This window comes from Cnephaeus nilssonii (genome assembly GCF_951640355.1).
Source record: "Cnephaeus nilssonii genome assembly, chromosome: 21".
NCBI lineage: Eukaryota > Metazoa > Chordata > Mammalia > Chiroptera > Vespertilionidae > Cnephaeus > Cnephaeus nilssonii.
The window spans coordinates 8,728,884-8,742,881 of NC_137092.1; the positions used below are offsets into that span (position 1 = coordinate 8,728,884).

The 13,998-nt window shown below is 38.0% G+C and overlaps 1 protein-coding gene across 2 annotated transcripts in view; it reads right to left on the minus strand.

Annotated features, from left to right (window-relative positions):
- DENND2C (DENN domain containing 2C) overlaps positions 1 to 13,998 on the minus strand; it is a 52,099-nt gene that overhangs the window by 21,749 nt on the left and 16,352 nt on the right. Inside the window, exons 2-7 of one of the 2 annotated variants that reach the window (XM_079760496.1) lie at positions 11,033 to 12,047; positions 10,358 to 10,494; positions 9,819 to 9,931; positions 9,092 to 9,262; positions 5,306 to 5,402; positions 1,785 to 1,829 (exon numbers count right to left, since the gene is read on the minus strand). In XM_079760496.1, the coding sequence (XP_079616622.1) occupies positions 1,785 to 1,829; positions 5,306 to 5,402; positions 9,092 to 9,262; positions 9,819 to 9,931; positions 10,358 to 10,494; positions 11,033 to 11,859 (1,390 nt within the window). In that variant the 5' untranslated portion in view covers positions 11,860 to 12,047. Of the gene's footprint in view, positions 1 to 1,780; positions 1,830 to 5,305; positions 5,403 to 9,091; positions 9,263 to 9,818; positions 9,932 to 10,357; positions 10,495 to 11,032; positions 12,048 to 13,998 lie in introns of those variants that run through there. The other variant, XM_079760497.1, reaches the window with a different exon arrangement.

The following is a 13,998-nucleotide window of genomic DNA, read 5'->3' on the forward strand; positions in this document are numbered from 1 at the left end:
AGAAATAGTCCAAGTGGCTCAGAGACTTGCCTATGTGTCATTCTGCGCCAACGATGGAAAGACTCATCCTCTGACTAATCATTTTGATTTAAATATATATATATATGATGCATTATGCCCCCAAAAGAGTTACACTATGGATTAAAAATACATCTAGGAGTGGCTTCCCAGAATTATCTAGTACATTTAGTGCTCTAGGAAACAATTTTACTTATTCCAAAGGGTTCAGTTCAAGTCAAGAAAAATTTAGGTCCTGTTTCTCAGTATCAACAGCACTAAATTAGTCATCTGTACACATCCAGGCTGAACCTGATGCTGACTTAAGTTTCACCTTCAGGCTGCAGAATCAAACACCTGAACCAATTCAGGCCAGTGGAGGGAGCACCTGACTGTTAATCATAAGATCAGGGTATCAGACTTGGAATTGCCCTGTGCGCAGCTTTGATTATTCATGTCTCCTATTTTCTCCATGCCTCGTTTGCCAATCAAACAGGAACTAACAAACTTCCTGTGAGAATCCATTAAATGAAGGGTATCAAGCACCATGAAGTAAAAGAACAAATATAGCATAAACTGCATGGCATATTCTATAGTCTAACAAAAAATAAATGGCACAATAATCCTATGTAATAAAAGAGTAATATGCAAATTGACCATCACTTCAACACACAAGATGGCTGCCCCCAAGTGGTCAAAGATGGCTGCCCTCATGTGGATACAAGATGGCCACCACAAGACGGCCAGAAGGGGAGGGCAGTTGGGAGGGACCAGGCCTGCAAGGGAGGGCAGTTGGGGGTGATCAAGCCTGCAGGGAGGGCAGTTAGGGGTGACCAGGCTGGCAGAGGAGGGAAGTTGGGGGCAACCGGGCCTGCAGGGAAGGGCAGTTGGGGGGGACCCAGGCCTGCAGGGGAGGGCAGTTGGGGGGAGCAGACCTGCAGGGGATGGCAGTTAGGGGTGACCAGGCTGACAGAGGAGGGAAGTTGGGGGCGACCGGGCCTGCAGGGAAGGGCAGTTAGGGGTGACCAGGCCTGCAGGGGAGGGCAGTTAGGGGCAAACAGGCTGGCAGGGGAGCAGTTAGGCATCAATCAGGCCGGCAGGCAGAAGTGGTTAGGGGCAATCAGGAAGGCAGGCAGGCGAGCAGTTGGGAGCCAGCAGTCCTGGATTGTGAGAGGGATGTCCGACTGCCCGTTTAGGCCCGATCCTACTGGGAGGATTGGGCCTAAACGGGCAGTCGGACATCCCTCGAGGGGTCCCAGATTGGAGCGGGTGCAGGCTGGGCTGAGGGACACACACCCCTGTACACGAATTTCATGCACCAGGCCTCTAGTTTGGAATATAAATGCCTATGAAGAAGAAAGAGATCAATGTTTTCTGTCTCAGTGTCAGAGATATCAACGTAACGTCACTTACACTTGAGTGACTGTGAAAAATCTGATATTGAATGACAAGTATTTGTCTCAGGGGATGATTCACACATACCCTATTTTGGCTGCTGGGAAATGTCTACACATTTGTCTGGACACGCAGCTCTGCCACTCCCCTAAGAACATTCCATCTTAGAACCATGACGGTTTGTCTCACTCCACTCCGGGAGATGTTTAATGCTGTCAGACATCTGACAGTGTGCTGCTTAGTTTGCCAAATCTCAACAAGCTCTTATACTGAAGAAATCTCCTACAATATGACACTTCTTGTGGGAAAACATGCTTAATCACTCAGGCAGGTGCCACCCCACCTATGCCGTGATCATCACGAGAAAGGGAGCAGCCCATTGACTCACTCACTCTTTGGCAGATACTCGGCATCACTTTCGTTCCCACTGGTTTCACCTGAAAAGAGAGAAGCAGTTTCCATTTGTATTTGTCCAACGGTAGGAAGTCCACGAGGATGAAAACAACATGAAACCTCCACAGACCTGCGGGCTTGGAGTCAGGAAAGCTGAGCCTATCTCCAACCACTTAGTTACATCAGGGCAGGACAGTCACAAGAAAATAAAAGGCCCAGAGGAGAAACGACTCTATTCCGTCTTCTTCCCACACCCTCCCTTCCTGATTCTAGAAATTAACAGTAGTTCAGACTAGTTTTAAGAAGTCTAGTTTGGAGTCTATTTCTACATCCATATCCTTATCTTTAAATTCTCAAATAAAGTATCCAAGGTTGAACACCAACCTGACTAAACAAAAATCTCAACACAGAACAAACTATGAATTTAAAATCATGGAAAATGTTGGGGCAAGGGGGATTACCAAATAAGTTTATGAAGTAACAATCTCTTTTTTGCGATACCTCTAAGCCAGTGGTCGGCAAACCGCGGCTCGTGAGCCATATGGGGCTCGCAAGCTGTGGTTTGCCGCTCTGTTGACTAATGAGTTTGCCGACCATTGTCATATACTACCCTTTACCTTTTTGCACACAATTGCCACAATTGCCTAATCCTCACAGCTTCCAACTACACGGTAACATTTAGTCTAGTCCAGTGGTCGGCAAACTCATAGACCACTGCTCTAAGCTAACTCAGGGCCAAACGGAACTCTTCTATTAGAAATTCTGCTTTAAACTGCTCTTATTTTTCCCAAACAAATTTTAAGTTTCTTGAGAATAAGGGCTATCCTTTTACAAGAGAGTGTTTTACAAGTGAACAAAAAATTTCTAGATCAAGTCTGAAAAGTTAGGGCAAAAATAAAATGTGAAGAAAGGGGAAAATTTTAAATATATCCGGAAAAACAAGGCCCAGGGACATAAGAGATGTTACAGAAAAATTAGCCATTTAAATATTGGGTACCACTTATGTTTGTAACTTCAAATTAACCGCCATGACAAAAAGTATACTGGGGCTATAAACACTGTTCGGTATGAGGAACAACCGCTGTCAGCTCACCTTTGGGAGCCTGGGAAGTTTAAGGACAGAAAGAAAAGCAAGGGAAAAGGGAGGAGAGGTAATATAACTGGGAAAGACCTTATAGTACATTCACACCTACGGTTTTGTGACTTGCACTCTGGGACACTAAATGAAGGTTAAGGTTAAGGGGTTTATAAGCCACCAAGAAAATCTACGCAGAATCTAGAGGGATCAAAAAAGTACTAGGTTGTTCCTTTTTACATGTGACTTTAACATACAAAATTGTAATGACAGAATTGAAGAATGGCACGAAATCATTCTGTAATTCTGATAACTGAAACTTAAATGTTTAGGTTGGAATAGATTCAGTACAGCTTAGCATGTACTGACACAGTAGGTAAATATAATTATCTGGTCCTACTAGACATTGTTGATAAGCAGACAAATGCGTAAGAAGGAAAACAAAAATCTGAGAACAGTGACCATGGATGGAGCCAGGAGATCCTCAGGCCTGAGAAAAAAACCCCTGGCCTGCTGAAGAAGTTGGTCACAGAGACGGGTAAATGCATATTGTCTTTGAGCCACACAAACGAAAAACAGTTCTAAAGGGAAGGGTTACAACTTAAGGACTGCGTTTTTGTGTGTGTGTGCTAGAAGTTGGCAATTCAGGCTGTTGAATTTTTTTCCTTTTCAATAATGATGCAGTGAAAAAAGAATTTGTCTCTTCAAAAACTTGTTTTACAGCCGAATTTACTAAAATGTTCCTAATCCATAAGGCATAAAGCATTCGAATAAGATAGTGGTCGGCAAACTGCGGCTCGCGAGCCACATGCGGCTTTTTGGCCCCTTGAGTGTGGCTCTTCCACAAAATACCACGTGCGGGCGCGCCTGTACAGTGCGATTGAAACTTCGTGGCCCATGCGCAGAAATCGGTTTTCGGCTCTCAAAAGAAATTTCAATCGTTGTACTGTTGGTATTTGGCTCTGTTGACTAATGAGTTTGCCGACTACTGGAATAAGAGATTGGTAATAACCTACTGAGGGTGCCATATCTAGAGAATACAGTTATCAATAGACTGCTGTTAATCTGGGGAAAAGATAATGTTCTTTTAGAATAAGTCCTGGTCCCAGTGTCCTGATATTGTACATAATTTGCAACTTACAATTTATGTCCTTGTCTACAACAGGGAGATTACTATCTGCCACAGAGGGCTGTTTAGAAAACTAATGATAATGTATTTGAAAGGATCCAGCATAATATCTAGCATCAGTTTTCATCTTCTGTATGTAGTTCTGGGTTATACAAATTAAAAGCCTTTGGCCATATCCTTAGTGAAGATAAGGAAACATGGAGAGGAGACAGTGAAACTGCTAAAAATCAAAGTTTATGAGAAAAATTGAGAGTAACAGTTGGTGACAGAAAAGGGTTAAGACCTTGTGGTTCCATGCTTCTTGATTTAAAACGACATTTCCTCCTCTGGCTCAGTTTCTTAGTCTGTACAATTAGGATAGTCCCTACCTCCTAATGTGGTCATATGTTACACACATGAGGTACAGTACGTAAAGAAACTATGGCTTCATCCAGTGATGTTAGCTATTATTAACAATAATCAGAAGTATTTCTTCTGCAGAAGACTGAAATGTCTTTTACTAATTGCTTTTGAGAATATAAAAACTGACATTTAAAATAGTGGCCAGTTGATTTTAATCATCGCAGAGTAAGAAGAAAGAGTCTTGAATTGTAACATGAAGAATTTCACTTTCAGATAGTAATTGTTAGACTGTAGAATAGATTTAAGGGAAATTTAAAAATTTTTGTCTTTGGAAGACTGCAAAAATATGAAACATACTCTTCTGGTATGACTTGGCTGTTGTTTTTGACTTATGAATCTCACATACAAAAACTGCTAAATCCTGCCTATTCTTTGCAGACAACCAAGTTAAAGAATCTTGCATAAGTTTTAAAGAAAATTCTAATAATTCACTCTGGATGTTGAAAGCTTCTTAATTAGGATAATATAAGTTTTATCTAGGCACCTGAAGGATAAAACTATGGAACTTATAAGATGACTGACTACAAGTTGAGTACCACATACTTTCAGTCAATATATACATAATAATATTTTCATTTCTCCACTGAAAGAGTCTATACTGATAAATGACTATAAATGAAAGTAGGACTACAAAAGAATGATGCAATTTACCTATGAAAAAATTAATCTTGTTGGTTTATATGTATATATTTTTCATTTATTTAATTATCTATTTATTTACTTATTACTTGACAAAGAATTAAATAAGAGGAGCTTGAGGAAGAATAAGAAATAGTCCCTTATCCTAAATAAATTTTATATTTAAGTGGGATAGATAGGAAAATAAACCAAAAATTATAATTCACATCAACCATTAAGTTATATGATTCTCTCCTCATATGCTGATAGCTATGGACAGCTGGAACAATTCTTACCTTTAGAAGGAGGTACGTCTTTTCCAGTGTACGGATGTAACTTTACTCTCTTTTTCCCTCTCTTTGATTCAAATATGTCATCTATTCTCAATACAAGCTGAAAAAGACCAGGAAAGTACAAGTTAAAACCAACACCAACAAGTTTGCAGCCTAGTATTAATTTGAGATGCTCATTGAGAAAAAGGTCCATTTTATAAATGAAACTTACATTTCTCAATTTTGAATCTAAAATTATCTTTTAAAAGATATATTTTTTTTATTGATTTCAGAGAGGAAGGGAGAGCGGGAGAGAGAGATAGAAACATCAATGATGAGCGAGTCATTGATTGGCTGCCTCCTGCATGCCCCACACTGGGGATCGAGCCCGCAAACCCGGGCATGTGACCTTGACCAGAAACGAACCCAGGACCCTTCAGTCTGCAGGCCAACGCTCTATCCACTGAGCCAAATTGGCTAGGGCTAAAATGATCTTTACTAAGATAATACATTGCTCTAAACAAAGTCCATGTTACATGGGTAAAAGAAGGGGGATCCTTTCCAGAAGAACCCAGCACAGGCTTTGGAGAGATTCCTTGTCATTCCATGTCATGACATGCAGGAAATCTAGGTACTGCACCTAATAGGGTGACCAAGCATTTACTATCAGACTCAAGTTTTTGCCTGCCCAGAGTAGGAAGTGGAATACTTATTCACTTGGAAGGCAGGGTGGGGCTCAGTTATTTTTGCTCCCAGGAATTTTTAGCAAAGAGAGGATAAATCATACCTAGGAAGTTTTTGTCAAAGGGAATACTCTATCTCTTTGCTACTAGGAGCACTAATATTACAATTTATTTCAGAAACATATCATAAAATTAGGAGACTCTCAAATATGCTCGAGTATAATAACTATGCTCCATTTAATAAACATTATTCATTAGAATGATTTCTTTGCTGCTGGAAGGAGTGTGTGAAAGACAGAGAGAAAGAGACAGACATACACACAGACTGGGCTTTAAAAAAAAGGAAAGAGTCTGGCCAGTGTGGCTCAGTTATTGAGTGTCAACCTATGAACCAGGAGGTCACAGTTTGATTCCCTGTCAGGGCACATGCCTGGGTTGTGGGCTTGATCCCCAGTAGGGGGCATGCAGGAGGCAGACAATCAATGATACTTTCTCGTCATTGATGTTTCTATCTCTCTCTTCCTCTCCCTTCCTCTCTAAAATCAATAAAGATATATTTTTTAAAAAGAGGAAAGAATTAAAGATGATCAATTGCCACTTTAAAAAAGAAAGAACTGATTAGTTCTTTTCATGTATCTTTTTCTTAAAATTACAAGCTTTTTCTTAACTATTAGTCCTGATTTAACATATTTAATGCTCAGAATTACAACTGTTAGGAACATTATAAAAAATGATAACCAACAAAGTTGGAGAAAAACACTCTTGTTTTCTCTTTTGTCCTTGTTTCTTCAGCAATGTTGGCAATCCATAGGCAGTGAATGAGTCCAGAGCAAAAAATAACATGTGAGAAACATGTGCTTCCAATATGCAGATTATCCCCACATTTTTGGATGAGTTTGTTCTTTTAAAGATTTTTTTGTAGCTGCCATGCAAGTGAAAAATTACCAATGTCCTTAAATATTAGCATTATAAAAAACAAATAAAAGAATCCAATGTAAAAAGGTGCAGGTAGGGCTATGGAAAGACGTAAGAGAGCAAACATATATTTTTGGTTGCAAATTAACAAAACTAGTATAAATTTTTTTAAATTGAACTTATTGGGGTGACACAGGTCAACATGAGCATAACTACTATAAATATTAATGTGCATTTGAAAAATATACTCCAAAGTATACCCAACTACTATAAAGGAAAGGGAGCAATCTGCCCTAGAAAGATGAGGTAAAGTAATAAAAGTTAAAATGTGGTTATGAGCTAGGAAGAAGAGTCTACTTTTATCTTCTAATTGTAGGAAATACTATAGAACAGTCTTCCTAAGAAATGATGGGAAACACATTGTTGTACACATGTGTCACAAACATTAGGGAATCTACTCTAGCAAACACAGGCTTCCACAGTAGGGTAAGAAAGGAAGGGTGGAGAAGAGGCATATGGACTAGATCAGTGATTTGCAAACTATGAAACCAGTTTCTCTTCCAGGGATAGCTCTAGTCATCAAAGGGGAAATAAATGAAAAAGGCTTTCGTGTGGAATATTTTTTCGTAAGATACTCCAAAACCAATATTTGTATTGCAAATGGAACATACTAAAAGCATATAATTCAAGGAGGATCACAGGTAGAAATGCTAACAGTCTGTTCCTGCCTGATAATCAAGAGTTCCTCCTCCTCCCACCCCATAATTCTAAATAAACAAAGACCCTCCAAAACGTTTGGGAAATATTAGAAAAGGAAAAGTTGGATCCTATCACCTATAATCAGAAAGTGAACACACTTCAAGCAGTCAGGAGATCCACAGTACGGAAAGTAGAGGCATGAAGTCTAAAGCACTCAAATCTCCTTGGGTCTCATTAGACTCTACAGTCCATAATCCCTAAGTATTTGTTCATGCCATTCCAAAACCACATCTTAAATGAAGTCTCTATTGTGTTTGTGTTCTGGCCCCTGGGAACACACAATGAGTTATTTCTGGGCCATGTGGGAAGCAGCTTCGTTGTGCCAGCGTGGTCTATCGAAGGGGAGAATTACAATTGTTAGGAACATTATAGGCCGCTGAAGGCCTGGTAATTCTTTAAACCTCTGGTTTTTAACCCTTCCTCATCATCCTTAGGAGAATACACAGCTAAAGATTTTTTTTTTCACTGAGAAAGATCAGTTTAGTGCATTTTAGAAACTGTGTCTTTAACTTCTCACATATTAAGAGGGAGGGGCAGGAAATAGATCAGAAGAATTAAAGTAATTATGGAACAGAGTATTTCCCAAGGAGCCAATCAGTTACTAAACCAAGAAACAGCTGTGACTTCTGTTTAATGTTAAAATCAGGTACAAAAACTGTGCTAAACGAGTGGGATTAAGGAAAGGAGTACTATTTAAATGATTGGATTTTTTCATTTCTTAACAGTAATCCTGAAGACATTCTGAATTACAGAAGAACAAAGTATCATAAAGAGTTTGAAAATATTTTCATGTAATTTCTTAAGTATCCCTTCTAATATATATATATATATATATATATATATATATATATATATATATATATGTCTACAAATAATCCCAATTTCTTCATTTTGATTCCAATGGCTCTGGTTGAGATGACTACAGACTTACTGACTTTTCTCCTTGAGAAGGAAGTAATTTATTTAATATAATTGCTGAAAATTTCTATTCCCAAGTAATAGACAAGTTTCTTTTTTTCTTCCTCTGAATGGAAATATCTGTCCCAAATTTAACGGCATGTACTTTGTAATTACTGAAAATCTAAACTTGCAGACAAAACTGAATTTACTTTGGCAATAATGTGAGTGAGAAGACCGAAGACAGCTTAATAAAATGTTCTTATATCCGATATTCTGGTGCTTCCCTGACCCAGGCAGTTGACTGCAATGAGAACTAAGGTAGCTGAAGTGAAGCCCTCCATCTAAAGTCAATTTTCCAAAACCATCAAGAAACCTTGGCAAAAGCCATGCATTTTTTCTGCATGAGCAAAAACCTAAAGTGAAGGCTGCTTTCCAAATCTCCTAATTCCAGTAGGTCAGTTCTAACCCATTATTTATATCCATCTAAAGTTTAATTATTCTCATTTTATGACAATAAATGCTGAAATAAGAGTCAAAGAAAGAAAATCCTTACCCTTGGAACATTTATTCTTTTCCTGTTTGCAACTTCTCCAGCTCGGAAGAGCTTCCATTCAGTTAAAGTGACGGGCAAAGTGGTATCCTTTGTGAGCTTTGACCTTAAATAAGCTTGCGAGTTCTTCAGTTCCATGGTCTTCCGGTGAAGGAAGTGAGGTTTGGGAGGAAGCTAAAACAGGAGAAGTAGTGTGGTAAGGGTAAGATCATCTAGTTAAAGCCTGTGTTCTAAAATTCAAAGCTACCCCAGAAAAATATTTGTCTTTTCTTTAAAATCATCTTACATGAGGATACTGTAATTTCTTTTTCATCAAGCTTCTAATCCAAAGTTCTTCTACTACAATGTAATCAAATTTCCAGAAAACCATGGCTCAGAGTCCTTATTGACTCAAGGCAGCCTTTGCTTCCAGGAGTGGTGAAGGTTTTCAGGGACCAGACTTGCTGTGACTAATAGGGAGCTGTGGTAACTAGTGAACTGCAAAGTTCATGGCCTGTCTAAAGGTGCTTACATTCAATTTTTTTTGAAGTGCTAAACAACAAACAAACAACCCCTCCAACCAAAGAAAATAAAAAGCTGTATGCTACCCCCAAAACAAAGAATAAAAAGCCACCATTACAAAACAATCCCATATTTTAATGCCTCTTAGTTTTGGCCCTAGTTAAACCATTTCAACCTCTTTTTAGGGATCAAGATGCAATTTTTTCTTACGTTAATTCTCTGGTTATACCTTGGGTGTTTTGAAGGCACTTCTAGGGGGTGGAAGCTTCCATGCTGACGGGGATCTCCACATGGGAAAAGACTGCAATGGAATATCTTCATATGGATTTTCTTTGGTGGGATCTTGAAAAATAACAACAACAAAATAAGTTTAGAGGAACATAACTAAATGAAAACAAAGTGACTATAGCTAGGAAAAGAAATGTTTAAAAAAAAGTATGTTCAGCTTTCTACTCCCCGTTGCTGGAGGGAGGGAGGTCTCAAAATTAATGGCCCTTTAAGCTTAAAAACTACTCAGGTGTCCAACCAAGCTAAAAATATTCTCAAAGTACGGTACTATAAACATCTACTTCTGAACTGAGCAGTCCACTACACTAGTTGTACACTCCATTAAAGAATAAAAGAATTTACACAACAAAGGTTCCCATATTAAAAAGAAAAATATAGAGCAAGATATGCTTGATTGTAAAAGAAAACACCATCCTATAGTTAAGAGCTCCACGAAATACATACTCATTCAATTGAATTGCAAAGGTTGTGGACACCTACATAGGATATCCTCATAGATATTGTCCTCAGACTGTGTGTAATAAAGTGCTGAGCCAGAATTTCTTCCAAGTTCTTCATGCATCTTCTGTGTGTTCCGATTTCGGAAGTGCTGAATGTCTTCAAATTCAAAGGATTTCCTTAAGAAAGGAGATATATGTTCAAGTTGTATCTTTTAAAACTCTAGTCTTTTTTAAATTGGTATGACAGACAAAAGTCAATAAGTAAAAGACTTATGTGCAAAATTACAAAGTGTTTTATCAGATATCTAAGAGTAAACTAGGCTAATGTCCTAATGCACAATGAGAAAATTGGAGTCTTTTAGCTGATTTCTATTCATGTTCTTCATTGGGTACCTTTCTTAAATTCATTCTCTAATAAAAAGGGAGACTAGGGCCAGCATGCTCTAAATGAAGTAGAAGAATGTACCTGCTTCCCTAACACATGCTTGAAGATAGAAAATGGAAGTTTTTCTGATGCTCCTATGTCAGTAGATTGTGTTAGCTATTAGGCATGCTTCTACTATTTCCTCATGTACGTATTTTCCCCTTGGGTTAACCAACATCTGTATAATCAAATTAGGGGAATGGAAACTGTTTGATAAAAAAAAAGAAAAGAAACTCCAGAGTCCAGTAAGAAAAATACTTACAAATCATTACCTATTGAATGAAAACATACCTTTTAGATCTCCCTCTGATTTTCCCCCCATATTTCTTCGGTTCAGGTTCCTGAGAAGAGGCCAAATAAGACTCTGCACAAGAATTATTTTCACAGTGTTTTCTGTCACAGTTTCTTTCTTTACATGGCATAACACCAGATTCAGACAAATATCTGAATGTCCTACGAGGTTTTGGCAAAGGATTTATAGAAGGTCCACATTCTTGTCCTTCCGGTTCAGAATAGATATTTTCCAAGCTCTTGGTTACTCCACAGGAACTCTCCAGAACTCTGAAATTCAGTTCCTTTTCTGAAGAGACACAATGTTCTAGAGCCAAATTGAGGACTTTATCTGGGGGAAGGGCCTCGATTTTCTTCCACAGTATCTGTGAGGTATAGAAATTTCCTGGAGGTAATGAAGTCTCTGGATCCAAAGCAACTTCTTTCCAGCTTTCAATTTGTTTGACCCGGGAACATACCCAGTTGGATTCTGATTCACTTTTAAAGAAGTGAGTATCGTTACATTCACGTTTCTCACTTTCATCCGCACTTTGATCCCGGCTTTTGGCATCTTCATTAATATCTAGACCAACGTTTTGAGAGTTGGTTACATCCAACTTTTTGCTCTTTCCCTCAGCAACACGATTCTTCTTAAGAAGAATCTCCTGGTGACAGTTATTATATCTCATTCCAAAGTCCTTTCGGTGCCACTTATCTGGATTAGATATACCATTAGTCCGTCCTTCCCACTGAGAAATTTTTTGTTTGATGTTTTTGCAGTGGCTTCTTGACAGTGTCTGAACAGCAGAACGAGAAAAACCAACATCCATGTTCCCAGTTGGGTGCATACCAAAGTGATGAATTTTACTGAGGTTCCATTACATGTAACTGGGAAATTCTGTGTTCTTTATCCTGTCAGTTAGAATCCAAATAATTCCAGTATTTTTTTTCATCTTTAACTTGGAAATTTCTTTATAAAAATGTTTTTAATCATTGAACCTTGTTGAAAATGGCTATAACTTTATTTTGAATAATCCTGTTAAAATAAGAAAAGAATATGTTAACAGTTTTATAATTTTTAAAAAATATATTTTTATTGAATTCAGAGTGGAAGGGAGAGGGAGAGAGAGACAGAAGCATTAGTGATGAGAGAAAATCATGGATCGACTGCCTCCCGAATGCCCCCCAATTGGAGATCAAGCCCACAACCTGGGCACCTGCCCTGACTGGGAATCAACTGTCACCTCCTGGCTCATAGGTCTACACTCAACCACTGAGCCACACCGGCTGGGCTATAATATTTTAAACATCACTAAACATTGCCCACCTATGTCTAAGTATTTCATTTATATTGAGTCTATAAAATCATACCTGTTGTTCATTAAGTAATTCAATACCATAAAGGCATACCTAAAATATTAGTTGTAGCATTTCTCAAATTGTCAGTTTTAATGTTCTTCCATATTTAATTTCCTAAAGTTTGGCAGAATGAGATTTTGTAAGAGATTATATGTATTAGTATACAATATTATTTTATAATAAATCAGCTCTTTACAAAACCTTCTCTTAATGAAACAAGAAGCTACAGAGTATTATAAAAAGCATACAGACACAGAAATACATCTCAAATAACCAAAGGTTTATGTATATATCCAAAGGAAGAACCAGCTATTCTAGAAAAACACCAATAGCTAATTTCTTCCTTCTATCCTATTTTGAGAAATAATATTAGCCCATCACATACCCTATTTCAACATTTTTATTAACAGCAGAGGATCCAATACACACAGTGCTAAAGACAATCCAAGGTACCATTAACTAACTCTTGCTTTAAAATGTAATAACCTATTATGTCACTGACAGAAATTTCCACATCTCTGTCACCACACCCTTGACCCAAATCAGCAAAAATACTTACAGTTATTATCACATTCCTTCCTTTCACATAGAGACTTCACTCATAGAAGCCCATAAACTGTTTCCTCAAATACAAAATTTGGCAGAGAATTTTTCCTATCAACTGAGTAAAGACCTGAGCTCAAGTTCTACTGCATGTGGGTTATAAATAGAAACTGATTCAAAGCTTCCTGAGGCAGGGGTCATCCTTCCTTGAGCTTTGTCTGTGTGGCCTTGATTAACAGGCAGGAAAATATCTTGGCCCAGCTCTGTCAGTGTAGCTGACCCAAACTGATACACACACAATGCACACTCAAAATGTATTCTAGGCAGAGCAGGACTTGCATCAGCTTTCATTTCAATTGTTCCTGTGGGTTTGTAGGAAAACCAGCTTTGTCAGCAAATAAATTTTGATGAGGGCCTGATGCAAAGAAAATCATTCTAAAAACCCTCCTGTAAAAATTGCAAGACAGGGACACAGCAGACAATTGTCCCAAAGCCCCATCCCAAATACCATCACATTGGGGATTAGGGCTTAAGCATATGATTTTGGGAGGAATACAAAAATTCAGTGTGAAATACCATTTGGTTAGTTATGGGAATAACTCAGAGGGTCACAAAGCTGTGGCAAATAGAACCTGTAAGAGTACCCGTCGGAATCAGTGAATAGCAAAGAATAGTTATAATCATTTGGAAGTTTTTAAAATAATGTGCATAACCAACCTTGTAACATAATCACAAAGTTAGCATATTCAGAGTCTTTGGTTTATGCCTCAAAATTTTGAATATAATCTGCATTAAATCAACTATTATTTTTCATTAAAAACAATTCCCATGACAGATCTCAACAAAGTTGTAGAACTGTTAAAAAATTCAATTTTTTTGAAGAATAGTATTTCTTGCTTTGCAATTAGGTACAATAGCTACTTGAGAAGTTTATATTGTCTATTAATGGTAATATTAGTTGGTGTTTTTTTTTTAAAGTTTCTTTGCTATTTGGGGAATCACTTTTAGTTACCTGTAAGGCTGTTTCTTCTGATAGGACTGAGATAAAAGACTGATATCCTGTATGTGCTTGCTTTGAAGATTTG